Genomic DNA, 15222 nt, shown 5'->3' on the forward strand with positions numbered 1-15222 from the left:
TTCATAAATGTAAGCTCCAGGAGGTTGGCGACCTATCTCTTTTGTTTGCTGTTACATCCCCAGTGCCAAGAATAGTGCCTGAGACAGGACAGGTGCTCAGATATTTGCAGAGGAACCAGATCTGAGCTACAAACCACATGTATTACAGGTGCTTCGTCTTTGGAGGAAATGGGAGAGTTCCAGTTGACCTTGCCCGGTGCTAAGATTTAGACTGGAGAAAGTTCTCTGGACTCCATGGGTCTGGGGAGACCTCATAGGAAAGAGACAGGACAGAGAAGCAGGAAGATCTCTCAGGTGCATGCCAGGACTCCCAGGAAGCCAGGCTTCTGGCATCTCCCAGCTAGTGAAGAGCAGGGCGAGGGAGGCTGATACAGAGGGGCAGTACCACCGGTTCCGCAGCCTGAATCAGTCTATCAGTTCCCTTCTCCACAGCAGGGAAAAGACAGGGACCACCGTTCTGAGCACCACAATGAGTCAGTCATCTTTCCAGGTAATTTTGTATCCATTGTCATTTAATCCTCGTAACTCTTCCAGTGAAGCCCTGGACCCCTCATTTCTATAAATGGAGGTGGGTCTGCAGCCCACAGAGGGTGCACCTCTCTCTGCCCAAGGCCATGCAGCAAAGGCAGAGCAACCCTGGATCCCAGGATGTCTGAGGTCCTTCCCTTTCCACCCGCACTGCACTGCTTTCCCCAAGACAGACCAACAGCTCAAGGCTTCTAGATTCAAGGTAGGTGCCAAAGGGAGAGGGAAGAACACAGGATAAAAAGCCCAGGTCCCCTATAAACGAGCTGTGACACTCAGTTCGGATGGAGGACACAGCCTTCACCCCTAACATGAGCACGGAGCCAGAAACCTGGGCCAGTGACTTCCGGCTCCCAGTTCTCTTTCCTCCCACCAACACCCCGTTTCCAAAGATAAGTATCGGTGGCAGCGTTAAGTTCTACCAGTAAGTGGACCTCAGGCCGAGCTACAGAATGATCAGAAGGGCTGGGCTTCAGCTCAGCAAGTCCGACTGCAAATTGCACGCTGAATTCAAGAATGCCTCAAGGATAACCCCGTTAACCCTCCACTGACACCTCCTGGATGATCTCACGATTTGAAAAATTGTATCAAATAAAGCCACTGCTGTGAGGGCAAGAAGAAGGAAGCGCTGGCAGGATGTTTTCTTTCTTTAATTACAGAAGATTGGCCAAAAGCAGTCCCCACCCAGGGGCAGAGCGTGCTCACTGCTAAGGGAAAGAGCCCGGGACGAAGTCAAGGTTCCCCCCTCCGGCTGCGGGAGCTGAATGGAACATGAGCCCAGTTAGGAGCTGCCGCACCTGAGGAGGCAGCAAGGACCGCCACACTGACCCTCCCGTGTCCCCTCCCAACACCCCGAGAGTGAGGGGCAGCAGGTATCAGAGAGGGATGACTTGCCTCAGCAGGATGGAGGCAAAAGAAAGGAGAGAAAGGAGTGGCAGGAGGGGAGAGAAGGGAAGAGGAAAATAAAAAAGAAGTAACAATAGCAATGAATTAATTCCAAGCCATAGCACACTGGCTAACAGTCACCTCCTCCTCTCTTTCAGAACTGATAAATACAGGTCAAGATTACAATGAGCTAGTTCAGGGATCCACCTACCTGGACGTTAGCAGCCTGCTGCACTAAGGAAATGAAGACAAGGCAAGGGGACTAGTGACCCAGCCCAGCATACTCCGGTTCTAAGGGCACCCACGTGGCCAACTTTGTACACCATCCAGGGGCAAAGGAAAGCACCAGACATTCCCCCCTGCACCTCCACCACAGTAGTGCCTCTCCTGAGCTCTGCAGAATCTGGGACTTGTCAGGACACACCAGGCATCCATCCCCGCCCTTCCTGTCCCTGTGACAATCCACGGGCTTGTCATGTTCCTAGAAATGAGCAAAGGGGCATTCAGTAGTTGGTCTAGATCAGGTATTTCCAAAAATTCGCCATGAAATGATCCTCAACTGTCTGGAGCAGCAGTGACTGCCCCACTCCACCCAGTCTTCAAAAGCTGGGCGTCTGAACCACTGCCCCTGCTACACTCCAGCTCCTTCAAGAAAAGTCAGAAGGAGTCATAAGCTACTGTGTCTGGTCCTCAAAGCCCTTCCAGAATATTCCCAAATGAATGAAGACAATGACTGTGATAAAACCAGTCAGAGTGGGAGGGTATAGCTTAGTGGTAGAGAGTGTGCTTAGCATGCATGAGATCCAAGGTCCTGGGTTCAAACCCCAGTACCTCTATTTTATATATACCTAATTACCTCCTCCCTCCAAAAAGAAAAAATATATACACATAAAAAAAGAAAACAGGACATTCATGCTTTACTTTGTATTACACTGCAAAATAAAGAAGCCCAAACTAAAACAAACAAACAAACAAAACTTGTATTTAAAAAAAAGAAAAAACAAGATAATACTATAAATTAGAATTTTGGTCATTTTCTTCATTAGAAGTATTTTTTAAATATATTTCCCTCTTTATGTTTGTAAGGGTGCCAACTGTCTTTATATATGGAACTATTCTCTATGCTGAGATTATGTCCTTGTTGAAACATCTTCTCTTTTGAGGAAAAACTGAGGATGGTGAATGGGGTTTTTCTTTTTGTTTAGGGTTAATTTATCTTGGCCAAATTAAAACAAACAAGCAAGCCTATGCCAGTGACTGGCATTCCTGTTATTATTTTTTTGTCCTGTTTTGCTTTCACTAGTTCATGAAACCCAGACAGTCTGGGAACCACTAGCCTACACGTTCAGGTGTGTAGAACACACCATAGCTAGGACCAGAGATGCTTGCTACTCTGCTGCATTTACTAAGAAATCTTTTTCTAAAAGAAATGAGCCTGTAAACTCAAACTGGCCCTGGGTCCAGCTACTTGCCTCATACCTACTATGAGGTACTAACAGGTGATCAAGACAGGAAAGCAAAGTAAAGGTCCGGTGGTCAAACACACTCAGGACTGATGCGTGAGCATTTATTTCTTCAGGTTCATAATGCTCATTTGCACATTAAAGGTTCTGATAAGTCCTGCAATTAAAATCCTGTTGAATCAGAATTTCAGAATCAGAGTTTTATTTATTTATTTTAAAGGAACACAACTTCTGAAGATTCCCGTTCCCTGACATACACTTTGGGAAACAAAGGCACAAAGGGAAAAAGCGTTTCAACGGGAGTCAAGGGCCCTCTCTGCTTCTCACCTGCTCTGTGACCCAAAACAAGACACTTTCTTCACCCTAAGGCTCAATGTTCCTACCGGTAAGTTTCCTCTTACAGCTACTTGCTGGTCCCTACATCCCAAAATAGTATCTGCTGGCCTCTAATCAACAGACGCTGAATCAGAAATTTCCATGACAGCCACACGCCCAGGACCGGACAGGAAGAGTAAGACACATACATCAGCACACAGGGCAGCGTGGCCTGGACAAGTGGGGAGACGGGCAGCCAAGGGGCCAAGATAACATAGAAACTTGGCCGGTGATGGAGTCCCAGGCAAAGCGGAAGGACTCCCTTTAACATTAGCCAATCCATCTCCTCAAGGTCAAGTCAAGCCTTACCAGGGTTTCCAAACTCAAGTATCTGATTCCTGTTGAACTGCACATCCTACTGGAGGAGGTGTTATGGGTGAACCCCACTGATGAGCACTTGCTACCTTCTGACAAGTAAGTTTCAGATCCCCGAACATCTTCAGAAGCAGACTTCCCTCTAGGTCCTTCTGCATCATGCTGAGCACATCATCATACGCTACTCAGTTATGACTCCGTACTGACAGGAGTGTGAAAGCTTATTTTGGTGGGTTTTAAGGCGATTATTTCTCTGTAAGTGCCCTAATGGCAGGAGATGGTACATGCATATTGTTCACCCATTAGAGCTCTGATGGACATATTTCACCTTTATAGCACGTGAAAATTGGAAAGAACACTCAACTTTAGTCATCAGGGAAATGCAAATTAAAAACACAAGATACTACTATAGAACACCAGTATATACATTCAGCAGAATAGCTAAAACAAAGACAAAAACAAGCATTGACAAGAATGTGGAGAAATCTGCTTTGTCAAACACGGTTCAAACAACCACTTTGCAAAACTATTTGGCACTATCTACTGATGAACACAACAGTTTTGCTCCTAAGTATGCACCCAACCGAAATGCACACACATGTTTACCAAAAGACAGGTACAAGCCTATTCCCTGCAGCACTTTTTTAATTGCCAGGTATTGGAAACACCCCAAATACCCATCAATATTACAACGGACGAATAAATTCCAGCATATTTACGCCGCAGCAGCACACAGCAGTGGTAATGAAGAAACTACAGGACATACAAGGATAAATCGAAACAGTGTTGAAAGAATTCAGATTTACAAATACATACTAAATTATTCTATTTACGTCAACTTCAAAAAAAAAAAGGGCAAAGGTAAACAATGATAATTCAGGATACAATTATTCATGCAAATTACCATTTGCAACTGGGTACACAAAGGAAACTTCCGAGTGCTGGCAAGTTGTGTCTTGATCGTGGGCTGGTCACAGAGATGGGCCCAGAATCAAAGTGTACACTTACGATTTACACATTTTTGAATGTGTTTTACTTCAGTATAAAGTTTACTGAAGAAGTCAGAGAATTTTTCATTCTGTCATGCCACCTTTCCACATTTGTGCCTATGTGATTTCAGATTTCCCCAAAATCTTTCATTAAAATTCACATTCTAGGAAAAGGCACTGTACTTAGCCCAGCCCATGGCTTCTTTTCTTCCACAGAATACTGCCACACACTCCTCTGGTACGAGAAGGTGTGGGTTACAGAGTCCACCTGTGGCTCCCCTTGGACCAATCACTGTCCTTTTTCCCTCCACTTAGAAGCTAGAAGCTCTGCCTGACAGAAGCCCTCCTGTCCTTCCCTCTGGGTGTGGCCCTCTCTGAAGCTCTGGGATAGAGAAATCTCCCTCACTTTTAACACCCGCTAGCCTCACTGGCACTGGAGACCACAAATGGATGCTCAAATGGGTGCCACCTCTTCTGTACAGCCATTCCCCACCCTCCCAGGTCTCTGGAGAAGCCAGACTTTAAGGGAGCTGGTACTGAGAGAAGGCGCGGGACAGACGTGAGCCTCCGTACTGATGGAAGCAGGCTGTCTGAGGCTTTGCTACTTCTCCCCTGGGCAGTGGTCTGGCTGGGTGTCTTCAAAGGCACGCCTGCCCTTGTTCTGTCCATGTGAGTCTCCACTAGGGCAGGCGGCACCATGCAGTGTCTCAGCGAGCCCCTGGGACCAGTCTGACACTAGAGTGGTTTGGTATCAGTGACAGGGTCAACCAGGTTAACTACCCACAGTTAACTGCCTACTATAGGCTGAATGTTTGTATCCCCCCCCCCCACCAAATTCATGTTAAGTCCTAGCACCAGTGGTATCTGGCATTTGGAGGTGGGGCCTGGGGAGATGATCAGGTCGTGAGAGTACAGCCCTCATGACTGGGATTAGCGCTCTTATAAAAGACCCCAGAGAGCTGCCAGCCCCTCCACCATGTGAGGCCACAGCAAGAAGACTGTCAGGCAGGAAGCAGCCCCTCACTAGACACTGGCATCTACTGCTGCCTAGATCTTGGACTTCCCAGCCTCCAGAACTGTAAGAAACAATTATGTGTGGTTTAAGCTGCCCACGCTATGGTATCCTGTTACAGTAGCCCCAAAGGTCCAAGACACTGCCCTTCCTCACAGGCTCGGCACCTCCGCTCAAGGAGGAAATGTGCGAGGAGCAGGGAGGATGTAACCCCCTCACCTCTCAGGTAGCCCAACAAAGCATCTGCCTTCACCCGAGCAAGCCTGCCAGAGGGCCTCCCCTAACCCCCACACCCATGTCGTCGCCTGTCCTTTCCAGGTTCTCAATGCCCATGTTGCCCCAAAGTGGACATTTTCGTAAATTACATGGGGAAAGCCAATGGTGACTTGTCATGCCCCAAGAGTCATGCCGTTTACAGGCCATCCACCCTCAATGAAAGCCTCCTGACGTAGTAGGTGTTAGAATAAGACAACAGGAAGAAGGACAAACTGGAAAAACGTTATGTCATCAAAATCCTCACTGGAGTTGGGCTGAACACCACCATTTCTGGAACATTTGCCGTGTACAAAGCAGTGTGCAAAATACTAAGATGAACCAAGCTCCCCTGTGAAGAACACTTCACAACAGGATGGGGGCAAAGCCCTCCAGGTCAGTGTGATGAGGTGTCCCTGCAGAAGGGAGAAGGGTACCTGAAGGGTCTTTGGTCATGAGTCACTTGTCTGCCCATCCTTTTAAGGACGGTGATTCTTTAAAACACTGAATTCGATCATTAAGCCTAAAAATAATCAGGAGGTGGGAGCTAAGAAGAGTATTTTCATGCCACCAGGAGCTATCGAAATGGAAGAAAGTTATGAGTTACCTGAGGCCCAAACATGCTGTCCAAGGAAGCATCACTCCGCATTCTCGAGTGGCTCTGCCAGCATTCTCTTCCTCCTACTTCACCTTTCAACAGGTCAACAAAGCCTGCATTTAAGTCACCCTCTTCGGTGGTTCCCTCCATTGGGCCAGCAGCCCCCGGGATAAATTATCCCAACCCAAACTCACCAGGTGAGTGGCTGGCACTGCAGGGTGAAGAGGACCTATTCCCAGAGCCTGTGGACCCTCCAGCCCCTTCTTCCAAATGGCATGATCCTCAACTCTTAGGAAAACAAACATGTGCTATTTTTAAATACCTCACTAACAGCCAACAAAAGCCAGCTGATGGCTCAGGAAGCTGCTGCCTAACTCACACTCTACACACAGGTGATTCATCCACCAGTTACTGTACAGGTGCTGGGAAAAGGGGGGAAAACATGAGAGAAAAACAGCCTCACTGTGAAGGTGTACAATCCCTGCACTGTAACAAAATAAAACAGCTCTCTCCAAAACAAAGAGCTACATGCTCTCGGGCTGGCTTAGGGTTTTTGTTTTTGTTTTTGTTTTGTTTTGTTTTTTTCATCAAAGTACACAAATCAGATGTCCTGGGACATAAAGGCACATATAGAGGAAAAAGTCTTATTTCTGGGCAATTTTTTTTCGGTGCATAATTTAGTATTATGATTCATACCTGCAACTGTCTCTATCTTTCCCTCTGTTGTGTCAGTTTTGTTAGAAAATAAAATCTGGAATCTAGAAATTCACAACTGTACACAAAGAAGCAACCGTGGAAGAGAGGAGGGTTGAAGGCTAGTCCAGTGGCGCTTTTTGCCCTCTTAGTTCCTATTTGCATTTTCCAAATTCTTGGTTATAGAATTGAAATAACCAAATTATTAGTTTAGGAATTCTACCAAAAAGTGGTTCATTTGGTTTAAAAGTATTTCCTGAAAATGCAGATACACTTCTAAGAGGAACATGGTATGTTGGTGATTCACACCCTTATATCAATTCACTGCCATTTGGAGGAAAACAGTTGGGGGCAGCTACTCAGAAGAAACATGTTTTCACCATGGTCAAGGCAACCTGAGGTGTGATGGGGGTCAGGGCCCATGAATGCACCAAGGGACGGAGGAGGTTTGAAAAGAAAGTCAAATATAATAGGAGGTAGGCAAAAATGAATGCCAGACATCACAGTCACCCCTAAACCATGAACCACCCCCTAAACCCCATGGTTAGCAAACCCCAGGCCTCAGCCCTCACTCAGTCGCATACTGAGAATATTATAGCCCAAGTGTATTGTGGACCAAATAGACTGACCTAAAACACAGTCACCCGCAAAAATATTTCTAGTGGGAAACCGCATCCTAAAACTCTGATCAAAGAAATGTTTTAATCTATTAATGTTATTAGGGACTACCTGTATTTAAAATGCATTTTGACACCTCAAACCAATTCAGATCAAGGGCCTCACTCTTTTCTATGCTTAAAGCAAAGACTGAACAGATAGGTAAAATATGCTAACATCACATACAACTTATTCTGAGCCTCCATCCTTTCTACCCCAAGGGCATGTCTGGCCTAATATTAACTGTAAGATTAAGACTTAAATTTCTCTCACAAATTCCCTCCCCAACTTCTGTGACTTTTAAGAGCTGAGACCATTAGTCACTGAGATTCATTTGATTTTAGCCAAGAACTTGAAGCCATCACCCCAATACAATAGAGGGACTTTCAGATTTGAGGAAGCAGCCAGTTTGGGCAAGCATGTTGCATGTGACATGGGACATCAGAGCAAAAACAAAGCAGACAATCCATTCCTTGTGTTGTGATGTTCACTTCACTTGAATTCACAGCCTCAGAGGGCCTTCCTACATCTGGCCAGGCATTCTGCAAATATGTGAGCTCATTCACAAGGCTGGCCCCAAAGGCCACATACCGCTGGGAGTGAAGGGAGGTAACTGCCCTAGTGAGAGTCAACACCCCTCTCCCCAAGATCAGGGATCTGCAAATCATTTATCCTCAGGCACACCGCTCCAGTCCAGATTTATAATTAAAAGCAAATTACAGAATATGACTGTCATTTCCCAGAACAACTGCCATGGAAGTGTCATAGTAAAACAAACTCTGGAGCCAGACTGCCTGCCACTGAGAAGCTGTGTGACTTGGGCCTGTTACACAGCCTCCCTGGACATCAGTCTGTGATCGAGTCCCTCCCACAGGGCAGGTGGGCGAATTCCACGGAGCGTTTTTAGGACAATGCCTGGCACATGTCAGCCAGCATTTAGCAGCATATATCCGCAACTTAAACCTCAAATTTTCTAATCTGTAAAATGAGGGGGAAAAAACCCCAGAAGATCTGTGTTCTTTTTAATCCTTTATCCAGGATGCATCAAGTGTCAATTCTGACAGAGTGGAATAATTGTCCTTGGATTTCTCTTCCTGGGTTATAGTCAGTTTTTAAAACCAAACTCTGCTTTAACCATTTCTATTATTCTCTCCAGACCCATTATGTTTTCTATGCCTCACAGTCGGTTGGCAGATAGAGAAATGTGCTCACAGGGAATCTAAACCCCATTATCCAAGAGGGAGAGGACCTTGGAAAGGAACTGCCTACTTGGTTTCCAAATCCCTTCTTCTGAATCTCTGGCAGGAAGACGGTGACCCAGTTTCGGCTTATACACCCTCAGGGCTGGGGAACTCATCACCCACAGAGCAGTTCTTTGCCCTGAGGGTGACGTCCCGTCTTAATGCTCCTACCTTCTGGGAACTTGTGACCAAATCTACACAGCTGACCCTTGAACAGCACGAGGGTTAGGGGTGCCAACCCTCGGCACAGTCAAAAATCTGCATATAATTTACAGTTGGCCCCCGTATCAGCATCGTCAGATTCACCCAACCACGATCGTGTAGCACAGTGGTATTTACTACTGAAAAACACCCGCAGATAAGTGCACCGCACTGTGCAAACCTGTGCTGTTCAAGCGTCAGCTGTATTGCCAGACCATCCTGAGGCTTGCTCCGACGCTAACAACATCAGAGCTGGTTTATAGTTTGGAGGACTTAAAAACTCTGGTTTGAATCTCACAACTCCTCTGAGAAGTAAGTTTTATTCCATTTCTGGCAAAATAAAGGGGCAGAGGAGTGGGGAGGCCAGAGCAAGTTTAAGTGACTTTGCCCACTTTTCCTATGAAACTGCAGAGTCAGGACTGGAACCCAGGTCTTCCAACTCCAAGGCGGGGCTTTCAGGCCCCTGTCACCCACCTCCCAGTTCAGAACCATGGATGCCCAAGTTACCCTCTGCATGTCATGAACAACATCAGTTCTCCCGGCCCTGCCTGCTTACTCTGTCTAGGTAACTCCCAATGAGCGGTCAGCAGTAGTTTCTGCAACATATAAATGGCCTGGCATGTTAGTTTAATTAGGAAACCAACAGCTTAACAGGAAAGGCATTCACGCATCGTATTCTTTAGAACATCATAAACTCTCATCTAAATCTGTAACACCTGGAGTAATGATTGGCTAATAACCAGACCCATCTCCACTCCCAAACTAAGCAATGAATATTTTTATGTAGTTATTTTTTCTGAGGACACCAGCCATTCATTTCTCATTGCCTTCTTGAAATTGAGATAATCAAACTAGTTGATGCTTCAAGTGACACAGTGATTCAATCAGCCATAAAAGTGCACAAAGATCTGTTTATGACAGAGCGATCGCCCGCAGGGAAGGGCAACAACTCACAATGGAGTAGAAGTCTGTCTTGCTTTAAGTTTGTTTCTGCAAAGCGGTAACCCTATTTCAGCTTTGATCACTGTAACAGTTAACACAGCAGACATGACAGAGGAGGGGAGAGCAAACACAACTGTCTCATCCATCCCCCTCCCCCCATAAACTGCAATGTCTCCAGAAACGCTTCGGCACCTTTCTGTGGGAATGTGGTCCTTTTTACTTGCCACAAGTCTTTGGGATGCTGTTTTTGAGCTGACAATGAAATGCTTCACATCAGAGTGTAGGTGGGGAAGAAGAGGGGCCCTGTGAGTCGAGCCTGCCTGCCTAACGGTGCAAGGAAAGCGGCTGCAGCCACCAGCCCTGGAGAAGCTTAGGAAAACAGCCAGGCATCAGCCCGAGCACATGGGTCTCAGATCGGAACTGCAAGAGCTCCCACGAACGAACCTCCACAGCTGCTCCCAGGAAACTCCCTCCAGGTGGAAGCGTTCTTTCCAGGCTCTGTTATTACCTTTTTGAGCCTAATAAATCATATTTTACTCTCAGCATACAGGGAGAAGGTCTCATTCCCCATCCTGATTAACAATGCCACATGAATAAAACATTCTCAGATCCATTTATTCAAATAAATATTTCAACACCAAGGTGGCAGGTGCCAGGACAGATGCGTGGACAATTAAGACGTGGTTCCTAGTCCTCAGAAACACCAAGTTAAGTGGACCAGCACTTCCCAATGCTGGGCCATCTCTCCTCGGCCCTGTGGGATCATACATAGTGTCTTGGTTGTGGGTATCATTTAAACAATCTGTGAGACCCAATGGTATCATATGGATGCCAACAGATTCTCCTTAAAGAGGTGTTAGAACAGGGGCATAATAAGCCAGGCCCTAAATATTCCCTGGCTATCCCATGCCCAGCACAGAGCTCAACATGGGTAACAGGCAGTCAGTATCAATATGGCTGGAAAATGATCAATTACATTTACAAAACATTCCAGGTCTGACTATAATGTGATAATATGAGGGAGCGAAGGGTCAGCTGGGCAAGAGCCATGTCATCTGGGTTCTAACCTCTGGCACAGAAGTGAGATCCGCATCAAGTCCCTACTTAACTCCTCAGTGAGGCTCGCGACATTTATTTCTACTGACCGCTGGTATGTCAGTCTTTTTAAAAAAATTAGTGTATTGCAGATTTTTTTTTTAAGTACAAAGGAGTTAGAGCAGACATCTATTATCTCCAAGACATAGTTAACATTTTATAGCCTATTCCTACTCACCTTAGATTTCTTAAAACAAATTTAATTAACGTTACTGTTGAGGGTTCCTTCCCCTGCAATTGCCCTCCCTCTGACCCTGGAAAGAGAGCCAGTACCTCGATAGGAGAGCAGTTCCCTCACATTCCTGTTGGTATACCGGGACCACATAAGTACACATTCATATCCAAAAATGTGCAGTAGTTTTTGGCTCTACACATTAGATAAGGGGCAGCGTGTACTATAGACTCCACAATTTTATTTTTTTTTCCACTCACCACTGATATTTACCCTTGTTGATAGAAGTAGACCTGGTTCACTCCTTTCAGTGTTCCACTCTGCACATGTGTGTGTGTGTGTGTGTGTGTGTACACACCATTATTTATCCACGCTATTGGTGGGCCTACACACTTACTGACTCATCCAGTATTACTCAATTTACTATGTATGTATATACCACATACTATGCAAGCACTGGAGACAATGACCGATTATATAGTTTTCACCTTTGGAAAGATAAAGAGCTGCCTTATGGAAATGCCAAGGTTGGGGGAATCTCGCCAGCTATGCCAGCAGTCAATTGGACATTTATGTCTAGAGCTCAGAGAGGGAGCAAAGGCTTAAGAAATGAGCCTAGAAGCCTTACACTTACAGTGGAGGCTGAAACCATGGGAGCAGACAAGCTGACCAAGGGAGCACACAGAAACATGAGATGAAAACAGACTGTTGTTTTTATGCCAGGAAACACTGGGGTGGTTTATACACAGCAACAGACAACCGAACAGAAGATCACTCTACCAGTATCCCCAAACCACTGACGGAGGCAGTGGCCCTCTACAGCAGATTGTGAAGAGAGCCACAGGAACAGCGCATCTGGCACCTGTGTGTGTCTGACAGCTGTGAACAACACAGCAACCAGACATCGACCCTACCCAACAACATACAGCCTTGTGGCCAGGGACACACCCTAGCATTCAGCTTTCTGCCCGCATCCTGAGGGCTCCCCCAGACTACAGCTTGGGAGGATTCTGATGTTTGCAAACGACTGCTGTGGACACCATGCAGCTTCTCTGGGAAACTCCCTTGGATAAAAAACATCTTAGAGACCAAGCTATCAAGCAGAATGTTAAAAGGTTATTATGCTTGTCTGTATGTGTCCACCACCTATGTACATATCAGCAAAAGCCACCAAATGTACATGTAAGAGTAGCCACAAAGAAGTCCCTATGTTTACCAGGTAGGAATGAAGAACCAAACCATCAAACTGGGTAGTAACTGGAGGCCACCAGTACTGACTCCCGAGGTGCCCTTTCTCAGGAGCTGAGGCCTCTAGTGTGGAAAACACAGCTGATGTCCGGTGCAGAAAAACAAGGTGAGAAGGGCCTGGGCCCTCTGTCCTCTCTGCAGGGGGAGGAGAAAAACTTCCTCATGAACCATCAATACCAAGGAGGAAGTACCAAGGGCTCAAAAGCAGTGCGGGCTGGATGCCACCAAGCTCAGGGGTGGCAGGGATTCTCTTAGCTGGAAAGGTAAGAAGGCTTTATGGAAGCAGTGACATTTGAGCAAAGCTTTGAAGGACATGCAAGATTTGAACATGCAGAGACAGGGACTACGAGGGAGAAACCCACACGGAGGACACACAGCAGGCTGTGCGGGTGAGGCTGGCTGGGGGTTTGGTGGGCAGAGGAAGGAAGAAGGAAAAAGCTGGAAAGTCAGGACCACAGGGGACCATGGAGGACCCTGAACGCCATTCCAGGGATGGAGGACTTCATGCAAGTTTCTGAACCAGATACAGATGAGATCAGAACTGAGCCTCGGAAAACTTTACTTGGCAGCTATGTTACAAGCAGCTCCCACACACATCAGAAAAGTGATGTGGCGTCTGCTTATCACCTCCATGGACACAGCTTAAACGCAGGCGGTCACACTGCTGAAACCACAGAGGTGAAATATTTTTCAGGTGACTTGGAAATCTTTACAACAAAAATTGTTCTCCTTTCTGTGTAACTCCAGGTTAGAGCTCATTTGGAATAAAATAGAACAGTGAATTTTTTTAATCTACATTTTTACATATCCTCTTGCATAACCCTTTGGTCTTGCCTCCCTTCAAGGACCAGCTTGAGCCTGTATTTCAGAAATTACTAAAATTCTCGAACTGTCTGGATTATGCATTTGAGTACACTGCCATTTAAAATGTATGCATTCATGTATATATAATTTATACTCCCCATCTTCCAAAAATGATTTGTAGCAAAGCAATTCATTTCATACTGTCTTTTCCAGTCATTGTTTTGCATATCTATCTTATCTACATTATAAACTTCTTTTGAAAAAGGGTCGTGTATTATACATCTTTGGTTCTTCCACAAGTCTCAGTCCAGAAGAAGGCATGTTAGTGCCCAACAGATTGTTGTTGACTGATTTCTATTGCTCCCAGTCTTGGTAATATCATTTGGGAGGAAAAAAAATCTCTCTAAAATGTCCATTATTCCTGACTAATCTTTATTATTCCTGTCCATTACACCTGACAAAAATAATCTTCCAGAAGGTGTTATCAGTTTCCTTTTGAAGTATCATTTTGTAGAGTTTACCAAAAGCTCATGTTATAGGAACCCTTCTTCAAGTGTTGGAAATACAAAAAGCAAACCAAAGTTTCTCCTCTGAAGGAGACTAACAAAAGATGTTCGTGCAAGACCGACTTCAGGTCTGCCCATGAGAACGAAACGATTGCTCCTGACAGGGTGCTATCAACCAAATGGTCATGTCTCCCCGAAATTCCTATGTTGAAACCTAATTCCCAATGTGCTGGTGTTTGGAGGTGGGGCCTTTCACAGGTGATTAGGTCATGGGGGGTGGAGCTCCCATGAATAGGATTAGTGCCCTTATAAGGGACTGAAGAAACCAGAGTCTCCCCTTTCACCATCTGAGGACACAGAGAGAAGAGGGCTATCCATGACCCAGGAAGCACCCCTGGCCAGACATGGAATCTGCCAGTCGCTTGATCATGGACTCACCAGCCTCCACAACAATGAGAAATAGATTTCTGTTGTTTAAAAGCCCCACTGTCTATGGTGTTCTACTATAGCAACCCTAGACACAGGGATTCCAGGAAACAACAGCCATGGGATGTTAACTAACATCTCTCATTGGGTTTTTCTCCACATCCATCTAGAATCCAACAACCAACGTTATACTCCCTGTAGTCAGCATGTACGGGAAACCAGGACGTCACCATCCCTCCATCCCCACCATGAGGGGTTTGCTGTTCCTGCTACTGTTGCTGCCCTTTCCTTGTTTATCCTTCTTGGTGATTTTTTTAAACCAAGATTTCAAAATATAGTGTTTAAAATCAAAGCAAAGTAGCTCTCTAGCATCTTACATACTGTAGTCTTCCTATAACTGACCTGACGTGTGTTACAGCGCAACACGGGGGAGCTACTACCTCTTGGATCCATTCAGCAAGAACCTCTCTGTATCACCACTTCCCCTATGACACGGTCCCGCATCCTCCTGCAGCATTAAGTAAGGGTTCCCTGTATCAATATTCAAACAAGCTGTGTTCTAAGTTCTAAGTCTGGAACTCAGAATTCACTTTTTCCATAGAAACCATCCTGAAAGTGACAGGTTCCCAGGACAGCTCACACAGCCTATGCACCCAAAATAGAGCAGCCATTTTTCTATGCGGAAGTGCATTCAAACCGCGTATCAGTAGCTGTGTGCTTAGGTATCCCTATGCTGTCAGGGTAACGGAGTCCTCTCAGTAAGGGCTCCATCTGTGCCTGCTGGGTGCATTGCAGCCACTCTCCACCTGGTCAAAGGAAGCTG

At 45.9% G+C, this 15222-nt stretch overlaps 1 protein-coding gene across 3 annotated transcripts in view; it reads right to left on the reverse strand.

Annotated features, from left to right (window-relative positions):
• MYO5B (myosin VB) overlaps positions 1-15222 on the reverse strand; it is a 293346-nt gene that overhangs the window by 188730 nt on the left and 89394 nt on the right. For 2 of the 3 annotated variants that reach the window (XM_064480330.1, XM_064480331.1), the window contains exon 1: positions 6424-6480. The exons of the other annotated variant lie outside the window; for it this stretch is intronic. In XM_064480330.1, the coding sequence (XP_064336400.1) occupies positions 6424-6465 (42 nt within the window). In that variant the 5' untranslated portion in view covers positions 6466-6480. Of the gene's footprint in view, positions 1-6423; positions 6481-15222 lie in introns of those variants that run through there. 3 annotated transcript variants of the gene reach the window in all.

This window comes from Camelus dromedarius, chromosome 28, assembly GCF_036321535.1.
Source record: "Camelus dromedarius isolate mCamDro1 chromosome 28, mCamDro1.pat, whole genome shotgun sequence".
NCBI lineage: Eukaryota > Metazoa > Chordata > Mammalia > Artiodactyla > Camelidae > Camelus > Camelus dromedarius.